Source organism: Amyelois transitella, chromosome W, assembly GCF_032362555.1.
Source record: "Amyelois transitella isolate CPQ chromosome W, ilAmyTran1.1, whole genome shotgun sequence".
Lineage (NCBI taxonomy): Eukaryota > Metazoa > Arthropoda > Insecta > Lepidoptera > Pyralidae > Amyelois > Amyelois transitella.
The window spans coordinates 974754-991389 of NC_083536.1; the positions used below are offsets into that span (position 1 = coordinate 974754).

General features: G+C 34.4%; 1 protein-coding gene and 1 pseudogene across 1 annotated transcript; one reads left to right on the forward strand and one right to left on the reverse strand.

Annotated features, from left to right (window-relative positions):
* Nucleotides 1-254: 254 nt before the first annotated feature.
* On the reverse strand, nucleotides 255-1802 carry LOC132904012 (uncharacterized; annotated as a pseudogene).
* A 13338-nt stretch (nucleotides 1803-15140) lies between these two features.
* LOC132904013 (uncharacterized) lies at nucleotides 15141-16139 on the forward strand. Its single transcript, XM_060953934.1, has one exon. The coding sequence runs from the start codon at nucleotides 15141-15143 to the stop codon at nucleotides 16137-16139; it is 999 nt and encodes a 332-aa protein (XP_060809917.1).
* Nucleotides 16140-16636: the final 497 nt, after the last annotated feature.

Sequence of the window (16636 nt, forward strand, 5' to 3'; positions counted from 1 at the left end):
TTTGGAGGAACTCTCATGGCATGACTTACCTTTTGCAATAATTTGGCTAACAATGATGCTCCACTCAGTTCTAGACGTGGCAATGATACAGTTCTAACAGGTGCCACTTTTGTTCTTGCAGCAATCAGATGTGTTTTCACTTCATTGCATTCTGTAATAACTCTGCAATACACAACAGCAGCATATGCCCTTATAGATGCATCACAAAATCCATGTAATGTAATTTGGTTGATTTCAGAGCTCAATGTGTTTATTCATCGTTTAATCTTTACTTTACAAACATTCTCTAAATCTTCTCTAATTGCTTGCCATTCTTCTTTTAATTCTCTTTTTACTTCTTCATCCCAACCAACACCTTCTAGCCAAAGCTTTTGAAATAAAATTTTTGCGGTGACAATAGTCGGTGAAATCCAACCTAAAGGATCAAATATTTTTTGTAAATCTGAAAGTACAGTTCTCTTTGTGACCTTTTCTGTCATTGGTTCTAATTGTAGTTGATATTGAAATTCATCATTACCGATGTTCCATGATAGGATGCCATCCAACTTCATGTCCAAATTTACTTTAGTAGTGATTTGTTCAGCATTTAGAGATTTCAAAAAATCTGCATTATTGGATGCCCATTTTTGTAGCTCGAAACCTCCTCGTTGTAAAACCTTTATCAAATCTTTACTAACTTGTATTGCTTGATCTACGGTGTCCATTCCGGACATTATGTCATCAACATAGGTATCTTCTCGAATAATTCTAGAAACTTCTGGGTACATAGCACCTTCCTCTTCTGCAATTTTCATGAATGTCTTGATCGCAAGATAGGGGGCGCTTGCAGTACCAAAAGTAACCATGCACAACCTGAAATCTTTAATGTCATCGTTACCATTTGTTTGATTATCTGCTTGTTTTGGAACTCGCCGCCAAAGCAGCCTGTGGTAATCTCTATGTTCTTTATGCATTACAACCATTCGATACATTTTAACAACATCACTCACAAAACAAATCTTGTACATGCGCCATCACATGGTTATACTCCGCAAGTCCTCTTGTAAAACTGGTCCCACCAACAGTTCATCATTTAAAGAAATCCCATTTTCACCTTTACAGGAGGCGTCATATACCACTCTAACCTTGGTAGCCTCTTTGTCCCTCCTTACCACTGCATGATGCGGTAGATAGACAGATTTATTGTCTAATTCGTCTTGCGGAACTTCTTCCATGTGCCCCATTCTCAGGTACTCTTCTAAACCCTTTTCGTATTCTTCTCTTAAATCAGGGGACTTTTGTAATCTTTTCTCTTGTTGTAACAAACGTTTCATTGCTACTTGTCTAGTATTACCATTTGGCGCTAATAAATTGTCATATTTAAAAGGAAGTTTGACTACATATCTTCCTTCAGTGTTTCTTGTATAGGTTTTTTCGTAAAATGCTTCGCACAGCTGTTCTTCCTTTGTCTGCTTTCTCTTCAGATCACTATCTATCTCCCACAACGTTCTCAAAAAATCTTCTTCTATAATTTGATGATGCATAACAATTACAGATGTTGGTTGTGTTTTGTCTTCGACTGTCCCAAATAATATCCAACCTAAATTTGTTTTATGTGCACATGGGGAACCTGGCGACCCCTTTACTAAGTCAGGCTGTATAATTTGAGCGTAAACATCTACTCCTAACAGTAAATCTATGGGACCCGGTATAGAATAACTTGGATCAGCTAGAACTTATCCATTTAAATGTGACCAACATTTTGCATTGATATATCGTGAGGGAATTTTAGTGGTTAGTTGCTTTGACATAACATATGTTTTGACCTTCATACTAAATGATTCGCATTTTGATTCTACATTAACATGAGTAACATATTTGATATCATCCTTTGTAGAACCAACGCCTATTACTGTACCCTTAACAGGATACCGTTTGACTTGAAGCAGTTGTGTAGCTCGCTCGCTTATGAAACTCGCTTGCGAGCCTGGGTCAATTAGTGCGCGGAGTGTAGTTATATTGTCATCTTCGCTTCGAACTTGCACAAGCGCTGTTGCTAATAATGCTGTGTTTTGTTTAGTAACTACATGTGACGCCAGCATTGTAATATCAGTTTCTTCTTCTTCTTCGCAGCTCTCTATGTTTGTATGTAGTGCTACATGGGGTTGTTTAGTCTTCTCCGTATTGCCCGATGTTTCACCTGAATTCTCATTGCTTTCTCTATTTTCGTGAAGAAGAGAATGATGGCGCCTTTTGCATAATCTACAGCATAATGGTACTCGACATTGCCTCACAGAGTGTCCCGATGCAAGGCAATTAAAGCACAAGTTGTTTGTTTGAATGTATTCACTTCTCTGAGTAGGTGTGCGTTTTCCAAATTCTTTACAATGACTAAGTGTATGATTCTCGTTGCATAATGGACAAATCTTTGCTTTTTCAACACTTGCGGCAACATGAAAATATTTTTATTTAATTGAGACTTGGGTTGATTTTTGTCGTGCTGGTTCAACAAGTTCAAGTGTACGGAAGCGGTTTTCAAGGAATTTGCGACACATTTCAAGTGATGGTAAGCTATCTGGATTTTCACAATTGTTGCTAACATATTCCTCCCAATCTTTGTGTGTATCTGTATAGAGTTTCTGAACCATAAGAAATATAATAAATGGATCCCAGTTTTCGGTATTTAAATCTAAATTATTCAAATGATGTAAGCATTCAAATGTGGTATCCAATAAATTCTTAATTTGTATTGATGTATTAACAGATACTCTTTTTTGTGAAAATAGCCTTTTCATGATAGAATTAACTGTAATTCTTTTATTGCCATACCTGGACTTTAGTAGCACCCAAGCTTGTTCATAGTTAGATTCAGTCACTTGTATATGTTTGAGTAATGAAGCAGCTTCTCCGCTAAGACTTGTTTTTAAATAGTGCAACTTCTGTACCTTAGTTAATGTTGTGTTATTATGTACCAAGGAGTTGAATAAATCGTGGAATGATAACCAGTCTTCATATTGCCCACTAAAAGTTGGTAATTGTATAAGACAACTCGAGCAGATTGTACATCACTGGGAATTGATGATGGAGCTGCCAAAGATTGTTTTTGTTCACCAGATAGCAAATCTTTAAGCTCGGTTTTTAAGCAAATGTATAATTCCTCGTGTTCATAGAACTCATCGCTTTGTAAATACGGCAATTCAGTTTTCTCCTTGATTGCATGACGTAAAATGTCAGCATGCGCTTCTTTGTATTGTTCCCAATGATCTTCAACACATTTAATCCGAGATTCAACATAATTCCGTGTCAATCTTGCTTTAGGGCATTTTTTTAAATTAATTTGCGTTTTACGTAGGGTACTCACAATATGTTCCACTATTCTTAAAGATTCTTGCACTACTTCAGCCATTGTATTGCATACAGATAATATTGTCTTTTAAACCAAATAATGCAAATATATTGTCGTACCTCGTAATATTACAATATTGTATTATATAAAACAAATTCACTCTTATTGTAATTTACATGTAATGGCCGCTTGCTTGTTCTCTTTGTTTTTCGAAATTGTTCTCAAGGCGTCGGGTGCCTGGGGGCCGGCTTACATTGGGTCTTTCGCTGATATCCGTCTCGATTTTGGACCATGTAGAAATTGTTATAAAATGTGTATATTTGCTTGTGTTTGAGTTTCTTGGAATAAAAGACGTGATTTTTGCTCAACAATCTATTTGACACTAGATGTACAGAAATGACATTGACATAATGTGAAAAACAAATAAAACTAGACTAACACCTTTACAGAAATATGTTTCAAGTATACAAGGATTTCGAGCACCTATAAACATAGGTGAACTTCAGAGCTTCTTGGGTTTAATAAACTTTGTCGGGAAATGGATTCCTAACTTAGCCACTACAACTGAACCCCTCAAAGAGTTACTTCGGAAAAAGTCGGGGAAAGCATCAGAAATTACCAAAAACTGGAGACATTGGCAGAATTAAAATTAGCATTATCTAATATTCCTACCCTGTGCTTCTATGACGTGAAGGACAGAACTATAGTAATAGCTGACGCCAGCCCTGTAGCATTAGGTGGAGTTTTAGTTCAAATCTATACTAATATTATAAAGCTGAAGAGTTTGTTTTGTTTGTTTGTTTGTTTGTTTAAACGCGCTAATCTCAGAAACTACTGAACCAATTTGAATAATTCTTTCACTGTTAGATAGTCTATTTATCGAGGAAGGCTATAGGCTACATTTTATCCCGGATTTCCTACGGGAAACGTCAACAATGCAGGTGAAAGTTGAATGAGTCGGCCATCTGCGAGCTTTCCACGCGAACGCTGCGCAAACCAACAAAGATATAGTAAAACAATGTACTAAAGATGTGAAGTACTCATTTTTTGCCACAAAAAAGTCCGCGAAAGCATATATCTATCTCTTAAGGTTTACTTACAATAACCACTTTTATGTTCATTTTTTAAGATTATTTTTTCATTATAAACATAAGTTATTTTGAAACCAATTTTCTTTAATTCAGTATTAATCCTTATCCAAATAAATATGTTTATTACTTTCGGCTTTTCATGTAGACTAAAATTGCCATTTACAGTATATAAATCAGACGAATAGGTTTTGAGATATAGTCGTTATAAGCAATTTGCAGCGAAACATTTAAAACGGCGAACCAGCGTTCTTTCTAATACGCGTGACCGCCTGCAAAAATAAATATGATGCCCAAAATAACTATTCCACGCGGACGAAGTCGCGGGCACTGCTAGTGAATAATAAAGGTCCCCGAATTATTGCGTACGGGCACAAAACATTGACTGACTGTGAACGAAGATACTGCCAAACTGAAAAGGAAACGCTTGCATTGGTTTGGGCTGTGGAGCATTTTCACGTTTTTCTTTATGGAAAGCAATTTGAACTTGTAACGGATCATAAACCTCTGGAAGTCATATTTGGACCCAAATATAAGCCATGTGCAAGAATCGAGCGTTGGGTTATGCGACTGCAGACATATGATTTTAAGGTGGTTTATAAGCCAGGTAAAGAAAACATTGCGGATAGTTTATCTAGATTGTGCCACTCGGAAAAAACCAGCCGTTAATTCTATTCAAGACGACATACATCAAATTGTAGAGATGACAAAACAAAATGCCATATCATTGAAAGATATTGTAAAATATTCAGAAGAAGACCAAGAGATCATTAAGGTCAAACATATATGATAATAACTGGGATTGTAGTATAAAAAATTACTTGTCTTCGCCAATTATTTATTTTTTAATATATTTTTAATAAACGCAACACTACATACACGCACTCTTTCACGCATGCACTCAATCCTATTCCTGTCCCACTCTCACTCCTTTCACAAATGTCAAAATAATTTAAAAGAAAACGTTCTAATTCCTCTCCGCGCGCAACTGCATCGCTCTCTGCATCGGTTGTGAATATTCGCAAAATTCATCAAAGACGCTAAAACTTTATTAACTACGCACCCGGGGTGCGTAGTTAATAAAGTTTTTTAAAGGTTAATTTGTGAAGTGCAGTGATTTGTGTTTCCTAAGAACTACCCTTTGGATCGTGGAAGATACCGGCGCTGGACGAGAGCTCGAGTTACGGATCAAAGGTACCCCTTGTCCATATCCTTCCGCGAGACCAAGTGTTCCTCACGAGCCGTATCCCTATCTGCTATCCTCACATTACTCTTCTTCAACGCAATACTTCTCACACGCTATTAATATCGTATATTTTACTTAATTCCAACGCACCACGCAACGCATCTCATTACTACATACTTAACTACCTACATTACGCTACACTTTCATTCGCTTAAAAACTCATAAACTCATATGGTTCCCTTATATATAATAATTTATTATCTTATATATTCACAATAGAATATATATTACGCATAACAACTATTCGTTCAATTGTATTTTTCGAGATAATTTGATATTTTTTGTTACGAATCTGCGTCAAATTATTTATCGACATCGCCGCCATATTTATTTTCACCGATTTATTTTATAAATTTATTTTCTAGTGTAGGATTGTATGATAATGTATGCGATATTTAATAAAAGATATTGTTCGTTCCAGAGTTTATTGTTTAAAAGCACAACTAAACATACGAGTTTTAAAGATACACGACCGTACAGTAAAATTAATAATTGGAACTAGCTAACTAACGTTGCGCGTCTGCCTAGGACGCTGCATCAGCGAAACGTTAGGGTCGCTACAATCATCCCCCTCTTAATAAAAAATAGTTTCTGCTCGTTATTACAACAAATTTTAAATCTTCAAGTCGAGTGCATGAAGGCACACAAGAATGCGCTGACTAGACGTCTACGCCATATCGCAATAGCTAAGTATCATGTTACCGACTCTTTAAGTAGGGTCTATGCAATACATCATTTGCTTTACATTCGTAATATTAATATACTTGTACATTGAATTAATATGTCATTTTACAAAAATATTAACTCTGATAGCTTAAACAAACATGGACTTAGTGTATTTTTACACTAATTACTTAATTAATTATATCATTTTACTTCTAGTGAAAAATAAAAGTACATTTCAGTATGATTTCTGATATATCAACATACCTAGATACAAACCCTAAGTAAACATAATTATCAGCCCTACGACAAAAGGTGTCTTGGGTTCGGTAGCTATAGTTAATTAGTAGTACCACTGACATTATGAGTTATTGGATCGAATCTGAACAACAATCCTAACAAGAATACAATAATAAAGATTGCGAACTCACTCTATGCTAATCATAAAACACATGATAATATTGATTAGAAAAAAGAAAAAAATTTATTGAAATTAAATATTAACACTGACACTGACACGACTGTAATGTGCTTCCTTGTGGAGAAATAGTTTGAGATGATGTACCGGTGGGTCCCAAATTTATGAGTTCCCTTTTTGCCCATCTCTTAACACCGGCACAACAAGTTCTTCCACATAAACATATGCATAAGACTACCAGTGCGACACAAAAAACGATTGTAACAATTCCATAAGTTTCAAGTTTCTTTTCTATATCTCCCACTTGTTTTAGATTATTTGCTCCTTGTTGTGCTATTATAATCTCTTCGTTCTTTGTTTGATAACTGCCCATTGTTATAATTGGCATAAGCTCGTACTAAAGGTACTTATATTTGAATAAAATTAAGTGTACAGTGTCACTGCTAGATGAATCTATACTAGTTTAATGTAACAGATAATTATTTTAATATATAAAACACGAACATGATAATTTTAAATCTTAGTTTTTAAACAAAATAAGAAATACATATGTAGTCTACATAAGCACTTTTCGTCACGTATGTACATTGTGCTAACAAATAAGTGCGTACATCCTTTTATATTTTTACCCTTGCGCATTAAAAAGGTAATGTTTTCTGTAACAGGGAAAATTATACAAAAATTTGACAATGTTAGGTACTTTGACTAACAAAATTTATAAGTATAAATATGAGCAATTATAATCCTTACCGGTTATAGTTTGAACCTTATCGGTGGCTTTACTGTCCTACCTCTACTGGTGGTACGTACTACAGGTATGAGGTTGGGAGTACTAGCAATGAAACGAGGCGAATGCTGAATGAATACTGGTTTATTAGACAATAAGATGAGTAATATATAACATACATTTGACATACACTTACATACTATAGCCACGGATATAGCTACACTACACCTCCCATGGCGAAGTAAAAAAAAATTATTACTTATAACATTTTTTTTTTTTTTTCTTATTACTACTTGTTATATTTATTGCTTATATCTGTACTAATCGCAATACAACTACAAGTTACACTTACAAGATTAAGTTTATTATAAGGAATACGATATACGTACATAGATGATATACATTTTTATAATTGCAATACGAGATAACATACTTACATTACATAAATGATCTTTGAATAGCTAAACATTTGTTTACATTACAATATTTATTTTAACTATAAAATGGCTTTGTTCTATTCTTATGTACTAAATCTATTTTCCCATTAATTTCTATTTCAACATTTGGCGATAAATCTCTTAAAACTCTAAAAGGGCCTAAATAAAGATTTGAAAGCTTATTGCCTGTTTCATTTTTGATCAAAAGTTGATCACCCGCTTTGTATCGAATTGGATTTACGTACCTATCGTATCTGTTTTTTCTTACATATTTATCGTTTATTAGATTTTTACGCGCCTGAGTCTGTGAGACTTGCAACCGATACTTAAGTTCAAGAGGGTAGTTGTCGTAATTATACAGAGGGTCTACGAGGGTTGTAAGATTATTTGGTAGACTGCATTTTTTCCCATATACTAATTCATAGGGTGTAAATTTAGTAGACGAATGAACCGATGTATTGTATGCAAAGCACCAGAAGGGCAACCAGGTACTCCACGTTTCTGGTTTTTCGTCACATTGGATACGTAAGTATGCTGCTAAACTCTTATGAGTATTTTCCAGAGCACCGATGCTTTGGTGATGGTAAGCTGTCGAATTTATTTTGTTAATCTTAAGTATATTGCATACCTGTTTCATAGTTTCTGCCAAGAACTCTGTCCCTCTATCTGATGATATCTCTCTTGGTATCCCATGCTGAAGTATGAAGTTGTTAACGAATGTACGTGCCACCTCTGTTGAAGTTTTATTTACAAGGGGATATGCGCACACGTATTTTGACAGTTCACATTGTAAGGTGAGTATATAAGTATAATTACAGTTATCCCTATCTAAAGGTCCTACTAGATCTAAAAATACCTTCTCAAAGGCTGTATGCGCAGTAGAGGTGATCGACATAGGCTCTTTTACCTGTACTGTATATTTTTGTATCTGGCATTTAGAACAACGCTTTACAAAATTTTTAACATCATTTTCTAGCCCTGGCCAGAAGTAATATTTTTTGATATTATTGAACATTCTTCTGATACCCGCGTGGCCACTCGTGGGTAAAAGATGAAAGTCATTGAGTATCACTTTTCTATCAAGTTTATTATCAATACGATCTACACCTTTTAAAACACATAATCTTAAGTTTCTCCAAGTTTTATCATTTTTTATCGCGCTTACTAGTTTTTCTATAAATACCTTTGTATTTTTATTTTTTAATAAGTATATTTCCTCTATATTTATTTTATTACAACATTCCCTCAGCTCTCTCGCAAATGCTTCTCGAGACAATTGTGATTGAGTAGCTGGGTTAATATACAATGTATTTTTATCTTTTACGTACGTAAATATATTATTTTCAAAGTCAACTTTATTTAATTTTAACTTTTCATATTCTGCCTTCTTTATAAATCTCAACTCAACTACTTCTTTTGGTATGATGTGAGTTTCCACGACCTTCGGCTGATCAGACCGGACGTCGGGGTTCTCACTATTGCTGATTTCCTGTAATTCATTCTTTCTTTCTTCCTTTCTTGCTTGAGCACGCGTCATCACACTTACACATTCATTCATCTCTTTCAATTCTTTTGATGACAACGAAAGCCGAGATAAGGCGTCTGCAGCCGCGTTATCTTTACCTTTGATGTAATCAATCTCGTAATCATACTCTTCTAGTACAAGTCTAAATTTTAGCAACCTACTCGAGGGATCTTTCATACTAAATAAGTATATTAACGGCTTATGATCCGTTTCAATTTTGAAATTGCGCCCGTACAAATATGGCCTAAAATGCTTTACCGCCCATACAATTGCAAGGAGCTCCTTCTCTATTGTAGGATAGTTCTTTTCGGCTTTGTTTAGGCTTCTACTAGCGTAGGCGACGGGGCGTCCGTCTGCATTAGATAATATTGCACCTATCGCATAGCCTGATGCATCAGTTTGTAATTTAAATTGATTTTTATCAGAGAAATTAGGATATTGAAGAACGGGTGGAGACATGATACATTTTCTCAATGTGTCAAATGCGATTTGACATTTTTCGTCCCAATTGAATTTTACATTTTTCCTACACAACAAGTTTAAATTATGAGCTTTTTCGGCAAATTTTGGAATGAATTTTCGGTAATAATTGGCAAATGCGACAAAGCGTTTTACCTCATCTGTGCTTTTGGGAATAGGGTAGTTTTTTATTATTTTAATTTTTTCTGGATCGGGTAACACTCCTTCACTTGATACTACGTGTCCTAAATATAGTAATTCCCTTTTTAAGAAATTACACTTGGATGGGTTTAATTTCAAGTTAACTTTTCGCAATCTTTCAAATATATCTATAAGGTTTTTATTATGATCTGATAAATTACGTCCCATAACTACAAGATCATCTTGGTATACTAAACACTTTTCATACGTTAGGCCTGACATTGCCATAGTCATAAGTCGCGAAAATGAGCCTGGGCTTGTTTTAAGGCCCATTGGCATTCGGGTCATTTGATATTGTCCTGATAGGAACCCAGTATACTTTCTACTATCTTTCTCTAATTCTGCATTATAAAATCCCTGATTTAAATCCAAATGACTAAAGTAAACACAGCCCGAAAGAGAATCCAATATTTCCGATATATTTGGTAAAGGAAACTTATCATCCTGAATTACATTGTTAAGCTTCCTATAGTCAATTACTAATCGCCATTTTTTCTCGTCTGTATTAGATTTTTTGGGTACGAGTAAAACTGGGCTCGACCATTCGCTGTTACACGGTTCAATAATTCCTTGATCGAGCATGTCTTGTATTTGTTTATTTACCTCTTGTTTCTGAGAATACGGGAGCCTGTAAGGCTTAGTGTACACTGGTTGAACGTTAGGTTTTAGTTGTATTGAGTGCTTGTAAATTGGCGTTGTTGTTAATTTATCGCCAGGTAAATAAAATATATCGCAATATTTCGCACATATGTTTTTTATAGTTGTTTCCTCTTCTTTATTGTGTCGTTTTAATTGTAATGCCGAAAATAGTTTTTTGACTCTATCAGAATTTACCATTGATTTCTCAAAATTTAAAATTTGATAATTTTCTACGCTTTCCAATTTTAGATTAAGTGTCTCTAATGTTAACTCGGATTCGGTAGTATTGAGAATGCGAACTGGAATTTTCCCGTTTAATGGTTTAACCAATGCGCTAGCTATGAAAACTCCTTCCGTCAGCTCCGATGCGCAAATAACCGACTGTTCCGTTATTGTTGTATTAACTAAATGTAGAGATTCAGACCTAGCTGGAATTGTAATATTTTTACTTTCAATAGTTAATGGTAAGGAAATCTTGACGTTATTATTCCATAATAATAAAGTTTTATTCTGCAAGTTTAAAATTGACTTATATTTATTCAGAAAGTCTTGACCAATTATTCCACTAGTCTTACAAGGTAAGGAATGAAAAACAAAAAACTTATGTTTCAGAATCTGGTTTCCAGAGTACAAATTTAGATAAACATATCCGATAGCATGGACTTTGCCACCCAAACCGTTGACTTCTATGTTCTCAATATGGAGTGGAATATTATGTTCATGAACATGTTTATATTTTATGGCTGAAATTGATGCACCCGTATCGATTAACCATGTGTAGGTATAGTTGCTTATAGATTTTAATGTTATGTTACATAGACCATTACATGATAAAATTGCGTTATTCACGAAAAAACTGATCTAAATTTTCATTTTCATTATCCTGCGTTTCTGTGAATGCATTGACATCTGCGCATTCCCTCTGACTTCTATGATTATTGAAGTTAGGCTTACCTCTGCCTCTATTGTTCGTACTGGCCGTACCACGCATGAAAGACTGCTGGGCCTGTCCTCTCCAACCTCGTCTTGCAGTCTGATGCTGGCCACGGTAAACAGCCCGTCCGCGACCTACTGCACCGTATGTTCCTCTATAACCTGTATACATAGACCTACCTCGGTAAGACTGGCCTCTATAACCTCTGGGTTTGTAGTTATAATATCCCCTTTGATTGTGGTGATTTATGTTGAATATCTCACCTGAAGTTGATGGAGCCGTAGTATCCTCATCCACTGCGGCCTGAACTGCATCTTTAAGTGACTCGTAGTTTCTCGCTGTTATCACTGTGCTGAGCCTACGATTTCTCAATCCGTCGGCGAAGCATTTAATGGCATATTTTTCGTTAATCGGTTTCAAAATCTTGTAATCTTCGTTTTTTCCTCCAGATTGAGTTATCGTAAGATCGACAAACATATCTGTTATTTCTTTCCCGTAGTCATTAATTGTTAAATTATTTTGGCGAAAATTTTGCAATTTACGTTGGATTGCTGCGCAAGATTTTCTAGGCAAGAGATGTAATTTCATATCACTTATCAGTTCTTCAATATTATTGTAATTGGGTGATAATTTAAGTTTCGCGGCCTGTGAAAGCCTACTCTTTAGGACAAATCTCATTAATTTATTTTTTGACTCTAAATCTAATTCTGCCTGATAGTATTCGATACCGTCAATTAATTGTTTAATATTTGTTTCGTCATCTGAAGAAACTGGCAATAAACTTAATGCTACTTTCAATTCAAATTTCGCCATGTTTGTCTCTTTATTCGAACACCCTTGACACAAATCTAGTATTTTTTCATATAATTTAATAAAATTTTCTTTAGTTTTTTCAATTAATACACTTTCTTCTAATGTTATTTCTTTAAGCTCGCATATAATTCCCACAACTTCGTTAAATTTTTGTATTAATTCATCTGCCTCGCTTAATTTCTTAACAACAGTATTTCCTACTCTTTTACTTGGGCCTATTTTTACTAAATATGTTTTTATTTCTACTAAACTGTTGTATAATGAAATCAACTCTTGCGCCATAACATAATTAGACATGGAAAATATTCAGAATTAAAAATAAAATTCTTAGTAAGTACATACCAGCCATCGATGTTTTTATATTACCGCTAGACCACTTAACTATCTTGCTAAAGTTCACTATTTGAGTTCAAAAGCTTTTCTTGCTCACTTCTTAAGGGATAACCGCAGTAAAGAGAGATCTACATAGTCTAAGGCCACAGGGGGGGGGGTATAACACATCACTTAACTTTACGCTCACTCACTATTATTTATTTTAGAACACTTTCTATTAACACTGTAGAAATATAGATACGTCGGCGCTCGTATTACTTAATTCCATAGGCTCATATATTCTTTGATCATTTATGTAATTCTCTTTAATATAATATATTTTAGTAAACAATTTCAAACGTCTCCCTCTTTGTCTTCTCTTCGTCGACGCATAAGAAACGATCTACGCATGGCCTGTCTGGTTATTTCATTAGTAATCCATTTTTTGTGACATCTTTTATAAATTCTATACATTCCATACGTCAGGGCCACTGCTATCATAGTCGATAAAGCAATCAGAATTATATTCGTGGTGCTCACGTGAAACTTCAGCTGCTCTATATTAGCATTGTTGGTTCCTCCTGCAGCGTTCTGGGCCAAAACTATCTCCTCCTTGGTGTTTGTGGATCCCATATTTTATTATTAGTTGATAATTTGCACTGATTACGCCACTGAATGTAATAATGTACTGCCATTTCAACGAAAGAAAGATCAAGTTCGTATATCGTGACCGAGTCTATATATGGTTAAGGAATTTATAAACACTAACGCGCGGGAGGCTGGCTAGGGTCGCCATATGAGGTTGGGAGTACTAGCAATGAAATGAGGCGAATGCTGAATGAATACTGGTTTATTAGACAATAAGATGAGTAATATATAACATACATTTGACATACACTTACATACTATAGCCACGGATATAGCTACACTACACAGGCGTGGGTAAAAGCGTTTGTGCGTTTGTGTGTCACTTTACTAGTGTTGCTACTTGTTACGTCTGTTTCTTCGAAATTTGTGTAAGTGTTTTGTTCGTCTAAAATGTAAGCGGGCTTCAACCTGTCAATTGATATGTTAATTTTTCTATTTGGTAAACCTACTTCAAATACCTTATCTCCCCTACTTATAACGCGGTATGGGCCATCGTAAGTAGGTGACAAAGATTTTTTTAGAACATCATTTCTAATAAATACATGCGTACAAGATTTCAAATCGTTGCTTACAAAGGTTTTCCTTGAACCGTAGTAGATGTTTATTGGGAATTCTGGGACACTTTTGTGTCCCAGAATTCCCAATAAACAAAATTCGATTCATTCTAAAACATTAGTCGAATGCACTCACCTGAATCCATTATAAAATTGATAAGAATCACCCGCGAGCTCGTGGAAAGATCACACACCGAACACACTTTTTACACATGATTCATTCTAACCATCAAACATTATTTTGTTGTACTTTCCTGATTCCTGTTCTACCAACAAGATTTTACATGTTAAATTATAAAACGTGTTTATTCGTTATACCTAAATTCATTTCGCTCAAATTCGTTGAGTACTGCAGACGAGTTTAAGCATATGCTAATAATTTGAAATGAAATTTGTGAAACAAAAAGACTCACTAAAATTAGATTGTATTTGTCCTGCTTCATCACAAGAACCAAACCGACACGGAAACCTTCTGCCGAACACAATACGTTGTATCGTTTGTGGTCCATCAAATTGTGGAAAAACCAACTTAGTAATAAGTTTATTGTTACATACAGATGGTCCGCGATTTTGTAACTTATATGTTTATTCAAAATCTTTATATCAAGCAAAATACTTATTTTTAGAGAAAGTTATGAACATGGTTTCTGGTACAACCTTTCATAAATACAATCACAATTGTGAAATTTTGAGTCCTCACGAAGCGCTACCTGATTCTATTATAATATTTAATGATGTAGCTTGCGAAAATCAGAACAGCATTAGAGATTATTTTGCTATGGGTCGACATAAGAAAATTGATTGTTTTTATATTAATCAAACATATACAAAAATACCTAAACAACTAGTGAGAGACAATTCCAATTTGATTGTATTATTCAAACAAGATGACATTAATTTGAAACATGTTTATGATGAGCATGTTGGGTCTGATATGTCATGGAATCAATTTCGTGAAATGTGTTCAAAAGTTTGGAAAAAGCCTTTTAGTTATCTTGTTATTAATAAGGATTGTGATAAAAACAAAGGATGTTATAGGTCAGCATTTGACACTTTTATAGTTTTAGATTAACATACTTAATACAATGTAGTGATAATGTAGGGTCACTTTAAAGTGTGATCTGCCACTGAACACAATATCAAGCAGTAAAATGGAAAAAACATTTAAAAAACAAATAGTTAAGTCAGCAGCAGCTGTTAAAAGAAAAGTGGGGATGATTAACGATACAAAAAACGTAAATAATATGGCACTGGAGAAAATTTTCAAACCTATTGTTGATCCGCTTAATTTGATAGCCAATAAAAATAATGACAAGTGGGTTGAGAATGAAAATAATTACATCACCTCTGTTGGGAAAAAATGTAAAAATGAAAGTACATCGTCTTATTCATCCAATGAAGAATCGAATGACACTGTTTCTGAAAGCGACTTTCCTAATAATTACAACAAAACTTTAATTTCCACACCTTCTGAAGATCATAATGTCAGTGAAGGTTCGTTCAAATCTATTGCGTCTTCTCCAGATAATCGTCAAACTTTGTCGTGGTCTACATCATCAGAAGTAATGGATGCTATACCTTTTGGAGTAAGACATGAGCGGGGAAAACTAATGCTTGGCAATATTCGTGTTTTCAATAATGATAACATTCTGAAAATAGGAACTCGAATTTTAAAGAAGACACATGGTTTAAGAGAGTTACTATTTAAAAGGAAACCTGATCTAGAAAAAGTCAGAGAGGAGGACTTGCAAAATTATAAATTGTTACTAATTGATACTAATGCACATCGACGTAATTATGAGTCATCTAAACCTATAAACAGTAACAAAGGTTTTAAATACATTAATGTCATTAAGCCTTTATTTAAATTTTCAAAAAATATGACTTCAAGTGTAGAAAGTCTCCCTCAAGGAAAAGGTATTCCACTTCTGAAAAAAGTAAAAAAATATACTGATTATGTTTATTGGGATGATCCCAACGAACTGGTAGAACGATTAAAATTGTTGTTAGGATCACGAGCGGCTGGCAATAGTGGTGTAGATAATGAAATTATTGCAGTCATAGAAGAATTACGAGAAGCTGGAATTATAAATATAGAACATAAACAGCTATCGCCACAGAAAATGACCAGTATTATTCGAGATCTTTAATCATCTAGACAGCAATGAATGTAGATAAGTTCGGTCATCACGTCCATAAACGTTTGCGATTATTGGAATTTATCGACACTTTAAACGATACATTGGTGAAAACTGATGCTGGACACTATGATTTGAAAACATCTAAATTAAAAGGTCTTTCATCTCCAAATGAAGCCGATGAAGCAGTGAACAAAGCATACGTCGATAATATACTACAAGAGTTAAGAAAAGAAATAAGAGTGGTTAATGATAATATACAAGTATATTTAAAAAAATTGGAAAAAGCTACATCAGACCGTTTGTCAAAATCGTTTTATACAAAACAAGAAATAGATAATTTGATTGAACTTAAATTGAACCAACACAATGAGCAAAAAAAACATAGTGGATGAAATTCATAAAGCAGCAAGAAGAAATTTTCCTCGTCGATTTACAATTATAAAAGGAATAGACGACTTATGGCAAGCTGATCTTATGGATTTTCAGAAATATTCTTATTTTAACAA